The 13277-nt window shown below is 42.2% G+C and overlaps 1 protein-coding gene across 1 annotated transcript in view; it reads right to left on the minus strand.

Annotated features, from left to right (window-relative positions):
• The window catches only part of EFHC2 (EF-hand domain containing 2), a 201076-nt gene that overhangs the window by 118013 nt on the left and 69786 nt on the right, over positions 1-13277 (minus strand). Inside the window, exon 3 of the mRNA XM_035003389.1 lies at positions 8229-8379. Coding sequence (XP_034859280.1) covers positions 8229-8379 — 151 coding nt within the window. The remainder of the gene's footprint in view (positions 1-8228; positions 8380-13277) is intronic.

Genomic DNA, 13277 nt, shown 5'->3' on the forward strand with positions numbered 1-13277 from the left:
TATGGGTTGAAAAGAGAAGGCAGACCTAACTAAACAAGACAATTTTTAATAACAAGAAATCCAAAGTCACAATGCCATGTTTATCAGAAAACTAATGTGGGCCATTTGAAACGCACAGTTGCATCTGAGAGCTTTCAATAATGTATCCGTGGCATCTCTCAACTGTGTCCTTTGGGGTTGGAAATTTCTATTTATTGATACTTGTGTGTTTATAGTTCTCTATGATAAATGGCAGAAACTCCACCAGCAAGAATTTGTTCTAGAATATCTAAGAAATGGGCAAGAAGGCATGTCTTTGGCACACATTGAAGAGAACCTGAGATCATCAAGTATATAAATAAAAATAATGCTATAAAATGGAAAAACAAGAACAGAAGTACTATATCTGCCCTTTAAATTTTTAAACATTTGTCTTCTTGACTGCCCCATAAAGACAATTAGGGCAGGTGTCCAGGCATCGCGTGCCTGCTTTTAAGCTCCTCCTAATCCTCCTATTTTAAATCTCTCTTCCTTTTTAAAGGGCCTGCTATCTGATTATACTCTGCAAGCTTTAACTTTCTAACATTTCCCTGTGGCTTAGATCAAAATGATGATATATCCATTTATATTTAATGCATTTCATTTCATTCAGTTGGGACTTGCTTTGGATCTTTGCTCGTACCACTAAATTTGGTTTTTAGAAATTCACCTTCCAGAATTAAGACTCCAACCTTTTACCTCTACCTTAATTTTCCGTATGTTTAGTTCATTTTAGTAACGCTGCAGACCTAGGATCCATCTGAGTGTAGAGACAGGTATTTCTTAGGTGAATGAATATTCAACTGGAATTGCCACCTGTCACTGTGACTACTAAGTTTGTATCCTAAAAATATGAAGACCCTTCACTGGAATCAGACATGATAGAGTATCTTTTCCTCCTCTTATTGTTTACAATGATTCCTTCCCTAAAATGACTATTCCATTTGTATTTTTACAAAAGGTCCTCTTTGGAGTTTTGGTTTCATAAAAATAACTTTTCCTATATAGATAGCCTGACACCTGCCTTGTAGCAAAAGAATACAAAACTTAAAATTCTGCGTTTTTGATCATAATAAGAAAGAATAATCCTATGCAGGTCCCCCCCAGCCACCGGATGAGCGCCAAATGCTAGCTTGTTAGGTCCTCTTGCATTATTGCCTTCTTGCCTCATTTTCCCTACATACCCTAGGATCTGTTCCCAAATACCTCCCAACTCCACACCCTACCACTTTCCTACCCCTTTATCTCATGCTGTTCCTTTTGGCTATTATGCCTTCATCTTCCCTCTTTATCTGGAGGTACCACTCAAATGTCTTCTTCTCTAGTGGATACTGGAATTTCCTCTTCTGATCCCTCAAAGTACCTGCTACCATTTCTGATGCCTGCATTGTGTTACAGACATTGTCTCCCACTTTTCCTCTTCTTTTTTCTTTCCTCCCTCCTCTCCTTTCTTTCTTCAGCAAATATTTACTGAGTAGCCACCATGCACCAAACACCTGTCTTCACAGGCCACTGACTTACCTCCACTCTTAAATTCTCCTCTGCTCCATTCAATGACCATCCCTTCCCCAAGGTCCACCCTCTGGGGTTGCCACATTTAGCCCACTGAAATATAGGATGCCTAGCTACATTTGAATTCTAGATAAACAGTGTATAATTTTATTTTATTTTATTTTAAGATTTTATTCATTTATTTGACAGAGAGAGACACAGCAAGAGAGGGAACACAAGCAGGGGGACTGGGAGAGGGAGAAGCAGGCTTCCCGCCAAGCAGGGAGCCCGATGTGGGGCTCAATCCCAGGACCCCGGGATCATGACCTGAGCTGAAGACAGATGCTTAACAACTGAGCCACCCAGGCACCTCAACAGTGTATAATTTTAGTGTAAGTATGGCCCATGCAATATCTGGGGACATACTAAAAACTTCATTGCTTATCTGAGAGTCAAATTTAGCTAAGCATCTTGTATTTTATCTGGCAACCTTACTACCATGCCTCCTTCACTTTATGGGATGCAGTACTAAGACGTAGTGCATGCCCGGGGCGCCTGGGTGGCTCAGTTGGGGTGCCTGGGTGGCTCAGTCGTTAAGCGTCTGCCTTCGGCTTAGGTCATGATCCCAGGGTCCTGGGATCGAGCCCCGCATCGGGCTCCCTGCTCGGCGGGAAGCCTGCTTCTCCCTCTCCCTCTCCCACTCCCCCTGCTTGTGTTCTTGCTCTCACTCTCTCTCTCTGTCAAATAAATAAATAAAATCTTTAAAAAAAAAAAAAAGATGTAATGCATGCCCATTATGAATGAGTAACACATGAATGCCACATTTTGTGATTACATTTGCTTGATCAGATTATCTTAGAGTATAAAAAACACATTAAAAAAATACTGTGTTGAAGGGCCAACACAAGTCCCTAGTGGAAATCAGTGTTCTTAACCAAGGACTCACTAGGAAGTAGAAGCCAGTTTATAATCTGGCCCCAGGCGTATAGAATCAGAAATTCTTGCAGTGGGCCATGAGGTTCTGATGACAGCTCTCAGCTGAGAACAACTGGTATCACCCTCATCACAAATTTATGGCAGGTTTCTCATCATTAGCCTTTCTTTAGCATAGATTAGTTTGGACTTGGTAGTATTTGACAAACAATGATTCTGTTAGATAATTAGAAGTAAAACTACTGGGATTAACCTCTGACATTCTTGGCTTGGTGTAACGTTGTTTTAACTACATTCCAACAGAACAGCAACAAATTCTATACATATGACACATCGAACCAAAAAGAGAGTGATGTTCTGGCAAGAAATAAAAGCAAGCCTTGAAGTGCGACAGTGACTTGACTTATAACGAACATAGATCTCTCTGCCAGCAAGGATTCATGAACATTAAAAATATGTCGTTCTGATTAGAAGCTGCATGTAACTGAATGCCGATTTTGGCATCATGCCTCTTTTGTTTCTGCCTTCTTCCAAATTCCCCCCGCCCCTAAAAAAAAAAAAAAAATCACAGGATAGGAGAGGCAACTAAAAAGGAGGCTAATTCCCCCAGATGTGCTAATTTCTGGATGGTCAGTTCCACAAAAGAACAAAATGCACCTGACCTCCCATTTCATTTGGAAAATATAGAAACCCCATGGAAGTGACAGGAATATCATCCGTTTGCGTCACCTAAATATGATCCTTAGCCCCTTCCCAGGGCCCACAGGTGCATGAGAAGCTGTCTCAGGCCACCTGAGACACAACTGAAAGGAACACCCCCTACCCCGTCCCACCAAGGTCTGAGCCACTGGCCCACTGAGCTTGTCTGCTCTTTTTTCCCAATCATTTCATTTTAAAAAGCCTTATTTATTTATTTATTTGACAGAGAGAGAGAGAGAGAACAAATAGGCAGAGAGGCAGGCAGAGGGAGAGGGAGAAGCAGGCTCCCCCCTGAGCAGGAAGCCCGATGCAGGGCTCGATCTCAGGACCCTGGGCTCATGACCTGAGCCGAAGGCAGACGCTTAACCGACTGAGCCACCCAGGTGCCCCTTAAGTGATTTTCCAAGGTATCCTCTGTCCGAATTCTTAACAAGAATTATCATATTAAATATTTCAAGAAAGACCAGTTTCTTGCTGAATAAACACAGTTTGATGATAGAGTGGTTATTTGTGTTTGCTTTCCACCGTACTTGCTACAGCCTGCCAGGTATCTCTGCTGACAAATTCAGTCTTGTTACATATCGTGATGACCATGTATTCCCTACACATTCCTCAAACTGTGCCTTCCCTCAGGGAAACTGATCAGAGAGAGCCAATCAGAAATGCTGAAATTTTCAAGAGGCTTTAAAGTTGTGTTTTACTCAGAGTTGGTTTTTTCCACCCCTGAGTCTTTATGAATCACAATCCCCCCTACTCACCTAAAAATTACTTTCAAATAAATCATTATGACTAACTTCAGTTTGCCTTTGGAATCTGCCGATGTGAGATTTGAAATCAAGAGGCTGAGACAATTGAAAAGTCTTATATAAGCCTTTCCAAGATCCCCATAGAGGTTGCATTTCATTTTTCTTCTTGGATAGTTCAGTAAAACTAAAGACTCACTATACAGGGAGCAGTCAGCTGCAGGAATATGAGCTTTCAGTTAAAAAGGAATAATAATAAAAACAAATGCAAGTCACTGATAAATGTTCAGGATGTTCTGTTACCTCCAGTCTGTCATTTGTGTAAATTTGGTGTCATGTGAGGAAGGTCATCAAACAACAAGCAAGAAGGGCCGCCTGGGTGGCTCAGTCGGTTAAGCGTCTGCCTTTGGCTCAGGTGATGATCTTGGGGTCCTGGAATCGAGTCCTGTATCAGGCTCCTTGCTCAGCGGGAAGCCTGCTTCTCCCTCTCCCACTCCCCACTCCCAATTGTGCTCACTCTCTGACAAATAAAAAGAATTACTTCCTAACAGAAAGAAAATCCACAACTTTTAAATTCTACGAACATCTCTTTTACCTAAGTGTATTTAATTATGTGACAATACTGCCTTAGCAAAACATATTTTCTTATACATATTTTTATATTAATAATATATATTTATAAAAATTTATATTTATGTTCACTTAATTGCTTTACTCTGATATTCCCTTACTAGGCTTCTTTTTTTTTTTTTAAAGATTTTATTTATTTATTTGACACAGAGAAAGAGCACAAGGAGGGGGTAGGAACACGGGGAGAGGGAGAAGCAGACTCCCTGATGAGCAGGGAGCCCGATGCGGGGCTCGATCCCAGGACCCTGGGATCATGACCTGAGCCAAAGGCAGATGCTTCACTGACTGAGCCACCCAGGCATTCCTTTGCTCACGTTCTCTCTCTCTCTCAAATAAATAAATAAATCCCCCCCCAAAAAAAAAATGACCCTAAAGAGTCTGTAGACATCTTGTTTCTTCGCAATATGTCATACTTCCATTCAAATAAAAAGACCCAGGAGTGGATAGTATGTCAGAACACAAAGAACAAGAGGACAGCTCATATCATCTCCTCACACCAACCTTCACTTCCTCCCTCCACTAGTAAAACCAAGTACAGACACTAAATCCAATCTTCTTTCTTTTTCCACCACCTCAACATAGCCTCTCTTCCAACGTGGTAGAATAAGCCAAATCATTCCGGTCATGATCTGGGCACCTTTGATTCACAGTCCACATCTCCAGTCTTGACTTTCTTCCTGAAAACACATCCCAAGATTCTACCTGCCTGGTGGGCCTCACCATACAGATGTCCCAACCCACATTCAAAGGCCTCATGTGTCAAAACAAACATACCCAACCTCTACCCCCAGTGTTGCTCCTTGCACCATGCTTCTGGGTTTTATGAATGCATCACCATCTTTTCAACCACAGAGTGAGCTCTGAGGCAATCAGTTAAGGTTTAGATGAAGCAAATCACCTCTCTATGCCTGTTTCTTTTTCTGTAAAAGTTGAGAATGACCTACTTTAGATGGTCACTGGGGGATTAAATGAGATAATGCTAAAGTAGATGCTTTATCATTAGATATCCCCCTTCCTCATTCTCTATATTTAATTGTTCGTCAAGGCCTATCAAATCTGCCAGCCAAATGTCTAGAAAGTCTTTCCTCTGTTTTCTATTCCTACCATCATTGTCCTGGTTTGTTCTAAACAGAGCAATTGCGAAATTCTTGGACCAGTCACCTTGCTCCCTTCCCTCTCCAACCTGCTTGCCCATAAGCTCTATGAGATGGAGGTCGTCTTACTTTTGTCCATTCTCCCAAAACCTAGCACAGTTCCTGGCACAGAGTAGACATTCAACAGACACTTCTTGGCAATGTTGACTGGCCCCAAATTCATCATCCAGACACAATGGAGCTATGTGCTAAGAAAACCTCAATCTCATGAGCACTGAAGGAAGTCCTCTGCATATTGCCTCATCACAACCTTATGCTCAGAGGCCCATGGTCCCCAAATTCCTCTGTTTCTTCCCATAGAACCCATTGTGGTATATCAACATGGCTGTAATGGGCCCAGATAAGTAGTTAGTAATGAAAAAATTTATTCCACGTTGGCAGAAAATCCTAAGATATGTTAAACAACAACAATAAGTAGATAGTAAATAGAACATGTATATGTCAAACATATAAAGAAAGGGATGGAAGGACCAGGAAATAATTAATTTTCCATTTATATTAAATACATATGAGGCACCTGGGCTCTAAATATTCATGATGCACTAAATATACAAGAGCAGTAAATATTCATGAGTACTCAATATTCATGAGGCCTTAATTCGGCCACTCATTCATTGGTGACACCCATTCTGGCCCCATGTGTCCTTTCCCCAAGAAACAAACAAAACCCAGACTACTCAGCAAGCTTATTGGTGAGCTACAGCTGTGGCCAGGCCCACTTATCCCCTTGTCTTGCCAACAGTGTGCGTGCCAATAGCTCAAGGTCCCCTCTGTCTGTGGTCCTCCTTATTTGAACTCCACTCTGGTCTCCAAACCACACTATTGGCAGGAAAAGCTGACACAGCAAAGACAGACTGGACCATTGTCTACCCCAGGATTCAGGCAGAGTTGTCCTTCCACCCACTTGTACCTTGTCCTGTGTGTGTGAATTTACCCCGTTTCTTTGCCCTTGCTTCTCATTGTGTATTCTGAATTGTTTTAGTGCCTCATGTGATTGATGCATTTTCATTTGGTCCAGGAGGCTTTGTTCTGTGGCCTCTGGGAAAGCCTACAGGCACGCTTCTTGGAGGCCATCACAGCATCGAGATAATACCCCCCACAGTACTCTGGCTGCTGGGTAGAGAATAGGTTGTACGAGGCGCAGAAATGGATGCAGAGAGACCTATCAGGCAGCTATTCTATTCTTCTAGTCAAGAAATGAAGGCAGCTTGGGTTAGTAGGGTAGCAAAGGGCATAGAGAGACATAGATTCAGGATATGTTTTGCTAGCAGAATGCAGAACAAGGATGGTGGGTGTGAACAATTAGGGAATGTCAAAGGAGTAGAGACTGTAGTGGAGAAGGCAATTTCAGGGCTTAAGGTGTTGAAGATGGCAATACTCCAGGAAAGACAGAGACAATAAATGTACGTAAGAATCATGGCTCCTGAGGGCTCGAAGTGGTCTTCAAAGGTCATCTACACCAACCACCAAACAAATACCTGACTCCCCTCACCATACCTCTACTAAGCTATCAGTGAAAAATAACCCCTGACCTGCCCCCAGGGCCATCCATCTATACCAAGGATGAAACAAATATGGGATACCCCTCTCCTCCCCTACACCCGACCCTGACCCCCATGCTCATCCCGAACCATCCACTACAACCTCTGGCAGCTCTCTGCTAGAAAATTATTCTTCTTACCAACCTACATTCTGACCCCCTAGGTCCTATCCTTGAGGATACAGAAAATTAGGTCACCCTTCCTCCCCATGGCAGCCCTTCAGGTTCCTGAAGACATTTCCTAGGCACACCAGAGTCTTCCCTTTATGGACAAATATCCCTTTCACTCTTCTACCTTACACACGACAAATTTTCAGTCCTTTTAACCACTGTGGTTGCTGTCCCCTGAACATAACCAGATCTCAGCACTGTCCCAAGCGAAGAGCTCATAGCACAAACAGAAGAAATCAGTCATCTCCCCCGATCTCCACCCTACTTCTAATAATGCAATTTAGGATTAGGTCCTCTGGTGGCCACGGTGCAGAGTTAACTCTTGTCTGGTTAAAATGGACTATGGATAAAGGTGACTGGCATACAGGGGGTGAAGAAGCAATGACCCTCTGCTGAAGAACCATCAGAGTCTCTAGTGAACAGGTATGAGGAGGAGGAGAGGGAGGCTGAAGCAAACGGCAGCGAATTCAAGAAAGAAAAGAGTAGCAATCTGGAAGGGGCAGTGGACAACAGTCTCCTCTCTTCTCCTCAAAGTGTTATGAAAGCAGTAGTATGGTCATGGTAAAAAGACCAGAGACACAGGGGAGTCTGCTCATACTAGAGCAATGCCTGACAGAAAACGAATACGCCATACAAGAGTGAGTGAAATGGTCCATGGTGAGGTGTGGGGGGTAGAAAGTGGGTAAGTCACCATCAACGACTACAAGCTACCAGCATGTTTATGTTCACTGTCACCAACAAGTTAGACATCTTGCAAGTACACGGCATCTTTTAAAAAGCTAGAGAAAGGCAGTATATAAAGGCAGGCATCGGAAGTAAGAGAAGCAGAACTCTGCTTTAAATAGATACCTTGAAGCATTCCACTATTTTTCAATGCTGGTTCATTTACTTGAATTGTGTCATCTTCAAGGTAGAAGTAGATTTTATAGCGTCTGATTCTATAGTTTTCTTGACTTCTATCAGGCACTTCATCTTCTAAATAGGCATCAAAAGATAATACCTGTTGGAATCATAATTAGAAACTAAGAAATGAAAAAAATTCAGCAAACTCAGAATCAATACAGCTACTGTCTGCATACTTGTTAATGTAAAAACAAAAACTGAGATTTTTACAAAGACATTCTACACATCAGCTCTGAGAACAGACACACAATCTAAGTTACCATATATAAAGATTATATTTGCATCACCATCAGATTAGAATAAGGACATGATATTCAAGCCACAAACCCATCATTCAGTTCTACTATAAACTGAGCTAGTTTCTGGCTTTGGAATTTCACAGTGGGATTCTAGATGTAGGTTATGGTAGGATCCCCCCTTAGCCATGGTTTTGTATCCTGCAGTTTCAGTTACCTGCAGTCAGTTGGGTCCAGAAGCAGATGATCCTCCTTCTGCCCTATGTCCAGGTCAATAGGAGCCTACCACTGGGGTGCCTGAGGGGCTCAGTCGATGAAGCATCTGCCTTCAGCTCAGGTCATGATCCCGGGGTCCTGGGATCGAGCCCTGCATAGGGCTCCCTGCTCAGCGGGGAGCCTACTTCTCCTTCTCCCTCTGCCCCTCCCCCCGCAAGCTCCTGCTCCCTCCCTTCCTCTCTCTCTCTCCCCCTTAAATAAATAAATAAAATCTTTAAAAAAATAGGAGGCTACCACTACATCACAATGCTTACATCATCCACCTCACTGCATTTCATCATGTAGGTGTGTTACCATCTCACATCATCACAAGAAGAATGAGTACAGTAGGAGAAGATATTTTGAGGGACAGACCACGTTCACATAGCTTATTATAGCATATTGTTATAATTGTTCTATTATTACTTATTGTTGTTAATCTCTTACCGTGCTAATTTTACCAATTAAACTTCATCATAGGTATGTATGCATAGGAAAAAAACAGTATATATAGGGTTCAGTATTACCTGTGGTTTCAGGCATCCACTGGGGGTTTTGGAACATATACCCCTTGGATGTGGGGGGCACTACTACATAGAGAAGATAATATTCTTTCTGAATATTCTTTCAATAGACAGATCTGAAATCCTTTCAGTGCACTGGAGAGCCCAACTTAAACTTCTTCAGGAACTTCAAAGAGCCTAGCTTCATGCCAACCAGTCTCATCTTACAGTGTGTATGTGCCGGGGGAAGGGGAGTGTTGGAGAGGGACTCAGGTGGCAGAGGTGGATTCTAAAATAATTACAGTAAAAATCAGGGGCATTCAGTTGGTTGAGTGTCCAACTCTTGATTTTGGCTCAGGTCATGATTTGAGGGTCCTGAGACTGAGCTCCATGTTGAGCCCCATGTCAGGCTCGGTGCTCAGTGGGGAGTCTGCTTCTCTCCCTCTCCCCCTCTTCCTGCTCATGCCCTCTCTCTCTCAAACAAATAAATCTTTTTTAAAAAATAAAATAAAGTAGTTACAGTAAAAATCAGAGATTATCAAAACGACCCTTGAAAATTCTTTAACCATTTTGGAAAACTGGGCCTCTCAGTAAGCATAGCGCAACCCATTTTTCTTCCATGTTGAAGCAGAAGACTACTGCCTCTTCAGTTGAAGACCAGATGAAATAGCTTCCTTAGGCTAAGATGCCATGTTGTAAGAATAATACGTATCTTTAACCATTGGAATCACTCTCAACATAGCAACCAGATCACACTTTCAAGCTTGCCCTGGGACACATGCTCCTTGAGAGCTCCATTTTAATATTCCCTCTGCTGTCATTTTTTTAATCAATTTTTATAATTAGAGTTGTAAAAGTTATTGGTGTATATGATGTTAATACTACGGTAATTCAACATGGATAATATGATCTATATGAGTCAGTCTGTTAAGTACAATTTACCCTCTTAGGGTGGTCAGTTACCCTAATTAGGAATATATGCTCCAGGAGTAGCAAATTTCTATCAGAAGCCCACACTTCAGAAGTGGCTGACAAAATGCCTCAGTAGTTTATCTTTGATCAACACAGGAAACATTGTTAATTACCATAAAGGATGTTAGAAATGAGTTGTAGTTAAATGACTGTATTCAAAATGAATGGATCAGTTACAAATATTGACGAGGCACTGTCTTTACTGAAACAAGTTCTAAGAATCTAGTGAACCCAGAGATCTCTTCCCTTTCAAAATGGCACCTTTGGCTTCATTCCAAAATGGCCCTACGTTTAGTTACTTTCTTGGAAAATTCATCTGGCCTGCCTCCAGTTAGGAGGTTAGCTAAACCCACTTTTAGAATGCTGTCATATTTGTGTTGAGTGAACATTTCCGGTAAAATGCTGTTGGATGGGTATAGGGTTTCCTTCTGGGGTGATGAAAATGTCTTGGAACTGGTTAGAAGTGATGGTTACACAACACTGTGAATATACTAGATAGCACTAAACTGCATACTTTAAAATGGCTAATGGTTAATTTTATGTTATGTTGATTTTGCCTCAATTAAAAACAAAGATGTTAGGGCGCCTGGGTGGCTCAGTTGGTTGAGCATCCGACTCTTGATTTCAGCTAAGGTCATGATCTTGGGATCCTGAGATCGAGCCCTGTGTCAGGCTCTGCGCTCAGCAGGGAGTCTGCTTGAAGATTCTCTCCCCCTCTCCCCATGCCCCCCCCCTCGCATGTTCTCTCCTCTCTCTCAAGTACATAAATCTTTAAAAGAAAAAGATGTTGGACACTGAATTGTGTTGGACATATTAAAATGGTAACTTCTATGTTACACAAACTATATCTCAATTAAAAAAAAAGGAAAGGAGAAAAAAATACTGGAAGGCCTAAAAGGACAAGCGAGCTGGAGCTTCTCTGAGCTTTCAGTAAAGGGAGTGAGAGGGAGCAGAATATGTCACCCCAGAACGTGCCACTTTTGGCATGTGGGTTATTTCAACCTGAAGACAACTGGGGCCGAGCAGACTCCAGAAGAACTTTTTACCTCCCCCTTAACTGCTTCAAAGAATTTAGATAGGGACCCTGTGCCAGCAAACAAGCCATTACCAGAGACAAGCCTCAATTACCTGACTGCCTCTGAGTCTTCATATCTTTGTGGGGCTCCCATAGGTATGTAATTAAATGTTTTTCTCTTGTTAATCTGTCTTATGACAATTCAATTATTAGACCAGCCAAAGAACCTAGATTCTGCCCCTTAGAGTCAATCTGAAACTTTTTGTTTTTGCATTATAGTTGGATAGGAAAGCATGGAGAGAATATTCATCACTTTCACCTACACCTCTATGTATTGAATGCCATTGGTATAAATTTGTGAATGAGCAAACTGGTATAGATCAGTTGACAACACTGTCATTTACGTAATGATTAAACATTTAACAGGGGGCGCCTGGGTGGCTCAGTCGTTAAGCGTCTGCCTTCGGCTCAGGTCATGATCCCTGGGGTCCTGGGATCAAGCCCCGCATCGGGCTCCCTGCTCTGCGGGAGGCCTGCTTCTCCTTCTCCCACTCCCCCTGCTTGTGTTCCCTCTCTCGCTCTGTCAAATAAATAAATAAAATCTTTAAAAGAAAAAAAAAAATTTAACAGTCAAATAATACATTAAAAAAGAATGAAGGAGGCTAAATAAAAAGGAAGGGAGAATAAAAGATATTATTTTAGGCTGGGCTTCAACAGAAGAGTGATAGACTGATATTTTATGTTCTGGTCCCCTGAGAACACAGGGCTGCCAGACTCCAGCATGAAAGTGAAGGACGGCAGAATTTGTCACCCCAAAATACACCTCTTTGGCATAAGAATTATTTTAGACTGGTTATTTAAAAAAAAACAAAAAACTGCAAACACAGGAGCAGCTTTGAAAACAAAGCTTCTGTAAGAGACATTTACATTTATGCGGGAAATCTCCATTTGTAAGGGTGTCTCCCTCTCTGTACCCAGAAGAAAAAGAAGACCCTAAATCTCTAGAAACTCCTATCAATGGAGAAGACAACAACTTAAATCTGCATAGCAGGGACGCCTGGGGGTTCAGTTGGTTGAGCATCCTAGACTCTTGATTTCGTCTCAGGTCATGATTTCATAGGTGATGAGACCAAGCCCCAGGCTGGGCTCTGCACTCAGTGGGGAGTCTGCTTGAGATCTTCTCCCTCTGCGCCCCCCCCCCCCCACATTGTGCTCTCTCGTTCTCTCTCTCAAATAAATAATTAAGTCTTTTTAAAAGCTGTATAACAACTTTACTCTTATTTACTGTCCCTTTTCTGGTAAACCTCCCATAACTGACTCCCCACCCCCCAGCACCTTTTGTTTTTATGGTATTTAAGGTGAGGGCTTGGGCCATTTGGGGGAATTACTCAGTTTTCCTGGGTCTCCCCCATGTGTATACTTTATTAAGCTTTTGCTTGTTTTTCTCCTGTTAATCTGTCTCTTTATTACAGGGGTGTCTCTGCTAAGAACCTAGAAGGTAGAGAGAATAGGACTTTTCCTCCCCTACAAAAGGTAGAGAGCAAGTCAGAGTGGTAGAGACTGAAAGACAGAAAAGGAAGAGAGGAAACTGTAAAATGTAGCAAAGTAGAATACCAGGGAAGAGGCACCAAACAGATTAAAAGTGATCTCACAAAGATAAAACACCTCATTGCAGAGGAATGTGAGGTACCAGAAACTCCAGAGAGAAGGATCTAAAATAAAAAACTGCTAGAAATAACAATTTATAGAAACATAATTATGATACAGGGTTTCATCATAATTTTTGTGATGTCAAGCAGAGATTGGATAAATAAGGTCCTAGAGGATGTAACTGGCTGTAATTTTCTTGAAAATGGAATGTAGGGGCGCCTGGGTGGCTCAGCTGATTAAGCGTCTGCCTTTGGCTTAAGTCATGATCCCAGGCTTCTGGGATCGAGCCCCACATCGGGCTCCCTGCTCAGCAGGAAGTCTGCTTCTCCCTCTCCCCACTTGTGCTCTCTCTTGCTCGCCCTGC

The sequence above is a fragment of the Mirounga leonina genome, unplaced genomic scaffold, assembly GCF_011800145.1.
Source record: "Mirounga leonina isolate KUSES-001 unplaced genomic scaffold, KU_Mleo_1.0 Mir_101609, whole genome shotgun sequence".
NCBI lineage: Eukaryota > Metazoa > Chordata > Mammalia > Carnivora > Phocidae > Mirounga > Mirounga leonina.